Source organism: Salmo salar, chromosome 15, assembly GCF_965601325.2.
Source record: "Salmo salar chromosome 15, fSalSal1, whole genome shotgun sequence".
Lineage (NCBI taxonomy): Eukaryota > Metazoa > Chordata > Actinopteri > Salmoniformes > Salmonidae > Salmo > Salmo salar.
In genome coordinates this window covers 26,520,057-26,527,500 of record NC_138305.1, presented here as the reverse complement: position 1 = coordinate 26,527,500, position 7,444 = coordinate 26,520,057, and the positions used below count along the sequence as shown (strand labels likewise).

Sequence of the window (7,444 nt, the reverse complement as noted above, 5' to 3'; positions counted from 1 at the left end):
TTTAGGGCGGTCTGCTTTAAGGCTGTCTGCTTTAGGGCTGTCTGCTTTAGGGCTGTCTGCTTTAGGGCTGTCTGCTTTAGGGCGGTCTGCTTTAAGGCTGTCTGCTTTAGGGGTGTCTGTTTTAAGGCGGTCTGCTTTAAGGCTGTCTGCTTTAGGGCTGTCTGCTTTAGGGCTGTCTGCTTTAGGGCTGTCTGCTTTAAGGCTGTCTGCTTTAGGGGTGTCTGTTTTAAGGCGGTCTGCTTTAAGGCTGTCTGCTTTAGGGGTGTCTGTTTTAGGGCGGTCTGTTCTAGGGATGTCTGCTTTAGGGCGGTCTGCTTTAAGGCTGTCTGCTTTAGGGCGGTCTGCTTTAGGGATGTCTGCTTTAAGGCTGTCTGCTTTAGGGATGTTTGCTTTAGGGATGTCTGCTTTAGGGCGGTTTGCTTTAGGGATGTCTGCTTTAGGGATGTCTGCTTTAGGGCGGTCTGTTCTAGGGCGGTCTGCTTTAGGTGGGTCAGCTTTAGGGTGGTCTGTTTTAGGATGGTGGTCTGCAGGTAGCTAATCTATCTGTCAACAGCTGGTTTGACCTGTAGCCTAGGGTCAAGTCCAGTGCAACATGTTTTCCACTGACCTCTGACCTCTCTCGATTGGCTATCTATTGGCTGGGATCTCTCTCTGTTGGGTATCCTCAGGTCATCAGCGGTCAGAGGAAGTGGAAAGGTCTGTTTTTCCCCATTGATAACTTAACCTGGGTGCCAGTCTGTTTCTGCGTTGGCAAGTTGGTCTTCCCTGTGGCTCAGTTGGTAGAGCATGGTGTTTGCAACGCCAGCATGGTGTGTGCAACACCAGGGTTGTGGGTTCGATTCCCACGGGGGCCAATACAAAAAAAGGGGAAAAAAATGCATGAAATTGTATAAAATGTATGCACTCACTGCTGTGAGTCGCTCTGGATGAGAGCGTCTGCTAAATGACGTAAATGTAAGAGACCAGAAACAGACTGGCACCCAGGCTACAACGATCCTTTAAACAAAACTGTGACACATTTACACAGAGAGACAGTGATGATAGCCAGATTGCAGTGATAATGTGTGAGTGGTGGGTGAGTATTATCCTCCTGTTGTATGACTCATCCCAACAGACCTTGAACCTTACACAAGGTCTGTCACATTAAGATGAATACACACACACATGCACCCAACCACACACACCTAACATTTCACCACCTTACTCCTTTGAATACAAATGCTTAACTCTCTGGACAGGAAATACACAGCAGTGTTCATGGCCATCCCTCCATTAACTCATCCATCCATTCATTAATTAATTCATCCCTGCCTCCCTGCCTCCTTCCCTACCTCCCTTCCTCCCTCCCTCCCTCCCTACCTCCCTGCCTGCCTTCCTCCCTCCCTCCCTCCCTCCCTCCATCCATCCTATCTCTCAGTGTGAAAACTGGCATAGGATGTTCTCTTAATTGATAAATGAAGTGCCCACATTATCAACACAATCAAATCAGATTACACTACTAAAGTAGTGCACTATATAGGGAATAGGGTGCCATAGGGCTCTGGTCTAAAGTAGTGCACTATATAGGGAATAGGGCTCTGGTCTAAAGTAGTGCACTATATAGGGAATAGGGCTCTGGTCTAAAGTAGTGCACTATATAGGGAATAGGGCTCTAGTCTAAAGTAGTGCACTATATAGGGAATAGGGCTCTGGTCTATAGTAGTACCACTATATAGGGAATAGGGCTCTGGTCTATAGTAGTGCCACTATATAGGGAATAGGGCTCTGGTCTATAGTAGTGCACTATGTAGGGAATAGGGCTCTGGTCTATAGTAGTGCATTATATAGGGAATAGGGCTCTGGTCTATAGTAGTGCACTATATTGGGAATAGGGGTCCATTTGGGATGCACACTTTATTTATTTTGATGTAACTGCACTTGGTCAAATGTTTATCACTATAAACACTGTGATTCTTCTCTTACCCCTGCCTCCCTGTAACCTTCCCTCAAGAACCTCTCCCAGCATGGCATAGCTGTGCTACAATATCAATTCTCCATGTGGATTCCACCCAGCATTTACCCTCTTACCCCCTTCCCTCCACAGACAGTTCCTGGGGACACCTATTACCACATCCCAAGGTAATGTGATGGTCCAGGTATACGATATAAGGTACCCGGGGAGTTTCTACAGAATACTCAGGACCCCCATAGAGAACAATACTAAACGCCAATCAGGCTCAAGTAGTGCTCTTCCTAAACAGGCCTTTTACTTCCATCCACAGTCCTTTGACGTGCTAGACACGGTTACAGAAGTCTCCGGAATCACAAAATGGAACCTCAATATACATGTGTTATTTTATTCAAATGTAGCAGCGATACATTTTGACAAAGAACATACATTGATTTTTTTTTTCTTCTTCCAGAATTTATTTCCATCATTTCATTCAAACACAACATGAAAAAGTAGGCACTAGTGACAGAGGGTTTGGTTTGAGATTAGTGACAAAAATATACAATTTCACAAAAAATTCACTCTTCACAGATCTGTAAAATTGCAGACAAAAAAAGAAAAGTTGAATAAACTGTTTTAAACAAACAGAAATAGATTTCAAATTTACATTCACTCTTCCACAAGAAGTATAAAAAACATCTAGCCTGGGTGCCAACACACATCTAGCCTGGGTACCAACACAAATCTAGCCTGGGTGCCAACCCTCATCTAGCCTGCGTGCCAACCCTCATCTAGCCTGCATGCCAACCCTCATCTAGCCTGGGTGCCAACCCTCATCTAGCCTGGGTGCCAACACACATCTAGCCTGGGTGCCAACACACATCTAGCCTGGGTGCCAACACACATCTAGCCTGGGTGCCAACACACATCTAGCCTGGGTGCCAACACACATCTAGCCTGGGTACCAACACACATCTAGCCTGGGTACCAACACACATCTAGCCTGGGTGCCAACACACATCTAGCCTGGGTACCAACACACATCTAGCCTGGGTACCAACACACATCTAGCCTGTGTGCCAACCCTCATCTAGCCTGCGTGCCAACCCTCATCTAGCCTGGGTGCCAACCCTCATCTAGCCTGGGTGCCAACCCTCATCTAGCCTGGGTGCCAACCCTCATCTAGCCTGGGTACCAACCCTCATCTAGCCTGGGTACTAACCCTCATCTAGCCTGGGTGCCAACACACATCTAGCCTGAGTCCAACCCTCATCTAGCCTGGGTACCAACCCTCACCTAGCCTGGGTGCCAACCCTCATCTAGCCTGGGTGCCAACCCTCATATCTATAAACCAGCTAGGACTGACTGTCACCAACCATCGGTCTGGCAATAACATCACTTTACAAAACAACACAGAACCAGATGGGCACGCAAGCTATTTAAAGTGAGCGTTAACATTCAAGCAGGTGCAACTTAGCGTCCTACAATGTACACATTGTATCCTATAGATGGGGCAGGCTGATTGGTCTGGAGATAGACACGGTTGTGTGGTCAGCGTCAACTAACAGAGAATCAGAGACAGACAGGAGTGTTTCATTCACTGGAGGGTGGCTGGGCTGGGCTGGGCTTTTTTGTTTTACTGGCTGGGGTGTCTAGTGTAAACAAACAAATAAAGAAGCAAATGAGGTCCCAGAGACAGGAGTGTCAATCTCTGGGGTGGCTGGGCTGGGTTGCTGCTGGGCTGGGTACTGGGGCAGTGTAGGTCTCCTTACTACTCTACACCTTGTCACAGGCTAGTGTTGATACTGACCGCTCGTTACATCAAAGCCTAATACTATAATCAACACATTGGCCTGTGAGCCATTCCCAGTTCACACACAGGTAAGAAGTTAGCGCCTAGTGGTGTGACTTCAGCCTACATACAGTGTTGCATATGAATACGTCTGGGTCTGTGTGGCTAGGTAGCACAGAACACAAAGGAGAAAAGGCTAACAACCAACAACCGTATTCTCTCTGTCTCTCTCTCTCTCTCTCTTTCTCTCTCTGTCTCTGTCTCTCTCTCTCTCAACCCACTCACGCTCTGACTATTTTAGTCGTTTAGCAGACACTCTTATCCAGAGTGACTTCATACATTTTCATACCCCCCCCCCCCTCCCCTCCCCCCATACTGGTCCCCCGTGGGAATCCAACCCACAACCCTGGCGGTGCATGCACCACGCTCTACCAACTGAGCTACATGGTAATACCACACAGAGTGGGTGCAGTAAAATCTCAGGTTGGAATGGGCACCAATCCAGACCATGCAAATGAGTTCATAACATTTACATGACGGCCTTGTCCCACTGACAGGATGCTTGCGATGTACATGGTTTTAATATTCTCTCTATTCTTTCGCTTCTTACTTGGTTACCTAAACCTTGTAGGCCTACTTGACAGATACTGTACTTTTGGATGGTGCCTATCTGTCAACCTGAACAATCAGGTATGCTAATGTGCCCTGTTTTTGTTGTAATCAATGTAAATCACTAATCAAAGCAGCTCAATCCAAAGAGAAAGAGATAAGGAGTGAGAGAGAGACTGCTCAGAGCAGCCCAGACACCCAACCACAGACTTTTGGTTAAGTGAGCCTCAGTATCAATCATACCACCGTCTCCAGACCAGGAGAGAACTAACCACTTTTATAGGTCCATAGAGCTCAGTCCATTCACCACAGCTGGATGATTCTAAAGTTCCATCGCTCTTACAAAGTCTTCATAAGTTAATAAATAATAGTCTTACTGTCCATGACCAATGAGGTCTGTATATCTCAGATAAAACAGAAGAACTTCTTCCAGCTGCATTTAGAGAAGGCCTTGCTGCGTCTTTCTGACAACCGCCTCTTCTTCTCCTTCCTGGCCTTGTGTTTGATGGAAGCAAAGATGGCCGCGTCGAACGCCTCTTTTAAGTTCTTCTGCGTCAACGAAGAACACTCGACATAGTCCACCGCTCTGATCTTATCCGCCATGCTCTGTGCCCGAGTGGTCAGCACCGGTTTGACCCCGCAGTGGTCCAGGTTGATCAGGACGTTGACGTCCAGCAGGAGGTCGGACTGGGTGCCCACGAGGATGATGGGAGCTGAGGGGTTGCAGGCTCGGATCTCGGGGATCCACTTGTTGGTGACATTGTGGAAGGAGGTGGGGTTGACCACACTAAAGCAGAGCAGGAAGACATCCGTCTGGGAGTAGGAGAGGGAGCGGAAATCATCAAACACCTCCTGGAAATGTCAAGATAGAGAGAGAGAGGAAGAGAGAGAGGGGTCAGGTTAGCTGATTCAGCAGAGTGTGTGAATGTGAATAGTCTGAACAACAACAATGGACACCGTGACAGAGAGAGACAATGACAGACACGGTATGACATGTAGTGGCCTTTAGAATTGAACACTCCAATCTACTGCTGCTACATTGTAGACGACTGATAGTTTCCTGTCACTAAATCTGTTTGTCACATTTGTGACTGATTCTACGAAGCCAACATGTTTCAAACCGTTGTCATTAAAAATCAGACTAATGAGATTCAAGAATAACCTATTCATTACGGATGATATCATTTTCTTAAAAATAAAAATACATTTAAAAAATTGTCTATTTTTACCTGTCCAGCTGTGTCCAATAGTTGTATTCTGACTGGGGCTCCTTCTACTTGGACTTGACCTGTTGAGGAAAACACAAGAATACAATTATTTTATAACTCAAGTTTGTACATAGTTTGGGTATTTCCATAAACAATTATAATTTACAGTGCAATAACCTAGTAGCCAACAATACATTCAGTTATTCAATTGTTATAAATGATGCTAATATAAGTTTATAAACTTATAAATAACGGTTTATATGTTTTATTTGGGGTAATTTAAAGGTACTCACCAGAAAACACATCAAAGCCGGTCTGTTTGTATTCCGTGGGGTATCCATTTGTGGTGTAACTGACTATCATGCTTGTCTTGCCCACCGCCCCGTCCCCCACCAGCATACAGCTGATAGCCGCTGACTGCCTCTCCAACCCGGGCGCTGACTCCCTCTCCAACCCGGCCTCTTGGCTCATCAGTCCGCATGAAGAGGGAACGCGGGATTCTTCACAATAATAATCCATTTGAGGTGGCATGTCCAACAACTCAAACCGAACAAAAGTAACTTTCCAGTGCAGAAGTGATCAGTCTTATTTCGATGTGCGATTCTCTAGAACAGTTTTGGTTTCTGTATAATCCTGGACCGGAACGTCTCCTCTATCGTCACTTTGATGGTTTGTGAATGACGGTGTGATGCGACTTGGTTTTGAGGGAACTTTTCCGCTCAGACTGGTTGTGATTTGCATCGCCCCGCCCTAGCTAAACGCAGATCAAGACAAGGTGTGAACTGACACCCAGGTGAGATGAAACAATGACCATCTCACTCCCCAGACAGCGCATTTGGTTCCTTGGAAACTGTCAGATGGTTGACAAAGAACATATATATTCTTTTTTTGTGGCCCCCACCCCCATCAAAGTTGCCCATCCCTAATATATATACACTCTGACAAAGGACGTTGGGCGGTTGTTTGAGTTCTTATATTGCATGCTATAATGAGATGTGGGCTACTTCACAAATATTTGCTGTGATATTTCTCTTGAAAGAATTAAGATAATAATGCAAAGATAAGGACATTTACAAGAATAAAGTTTAGAGGGAAATCTATTGTGCAATGAATTCAAAAGTACAATAAATTATTTGCAGTTTTTTATTTTCACAACTTACTATTTTTATCCCTTTACTTTTATTTGTTATATATATTTTTTTTTCACTATATATATATATATATATATATATATAAAACGGACAATTTGTATCCCTTTAACTGTCTCTTCTTGAAAAACTTTTGGGAACAATTATTTCACCTTAAATTCTTAAAACGTTTTTTGTTGTTGTTTTGTTTTACTTGATAACAGGCGGTTGAGAAGTCAAAAGAGGGTCAGACCAGCAATGCCATATTAGAATGGCAATTTGTATAGCATTTTTACTCATTTCAACAATTTTACAAAAAGTACTTGGGTCATGAAATGTGTTTAAACCAATTGATGTTGTCTAATATAGTGTGTCAAAAAATGTTATCATATTTTTAATGCAAATATGTATTAGATAATAAAGAAAAATTACCTTCCCTATTCTGAGTCCACCATACTTTTTACTGTCATATCAACTGCCTGGTTGAGCACAGTTCTACAAAATCCTTGCTTTTTAGCATTTTTTTGTTGTTGTTGCATTATAACTATTTATTTTCATATTCCTACTCTTCACAGTCTCTAGTACCACAGATGGTGCAATATGAATCCCTCACAAACGGAATTCCTGGCTTTAATCCCATATCTTTGGTGACTGATTTGGAGTTTATTACAGCCCTCTAAGTGGGTAAACTGCAGCAACCTAAAATCATACAAATAATGTAAATTGATGCTGGAGGGATGGGGGGAGTTGACCAATCAAGTACAACTGAATATTTTGT

At 44.3% G+C, this 7,444-nt stretch overlaps 1 protein-coding gene across 1 annotated transcript; it reads right to left on the bottom strand.

Moving 5' to 3' along the window:
* Nucleotides 1–4,085: 4,085 nt before the first annotated feature.
* rhov (ras homolog family member V) lies at nt 4,086–6,197 on the bottom strand. Its single transcript, XM_014143731.3, has 3 exons — nt 5,833–6,197; nt 5,561–5,619; nt 4,086–5,183 (listed from the first exon to the last, which is right to left on the bottom strand). Exons 1-3 carry the CDS (start codon nt 6,068–6,070, stop codon nt 4,737–4,739), a joined length of 744 nt encoding a protein of 247 aa, XP_013999206.2. The 5' UTR covers nt 6,071–6,197; the 3' UTR covers nt 4,086–4,736.
* Nucleotides 6,198–7,444: the final 1,247 nt, after the last annotated feature.

Coding starts and splice junctions, on each gene's coding strand:
- rhov (XM_014143731.3), bottom strand. CDS start 6,070: ATGCCACCTCAAATGGATTATTATTGTGAAGAATCCCGCGTTCCCTCT. Junction 5,620..5,832: donor CGGCTTTGATGTGTTTTCTG/GTGAGTACCTTT, acceptor TTTCCTCAACAG/GTCAAGTCCAAGTAGAAGGA. Junction 5,184..5,560: donor TATTGGACACAGCTGGACAG/GTAAAAATAGAC, acceptor TGACATTTCCAG/GAGGTGTTTGATGATTTCCG.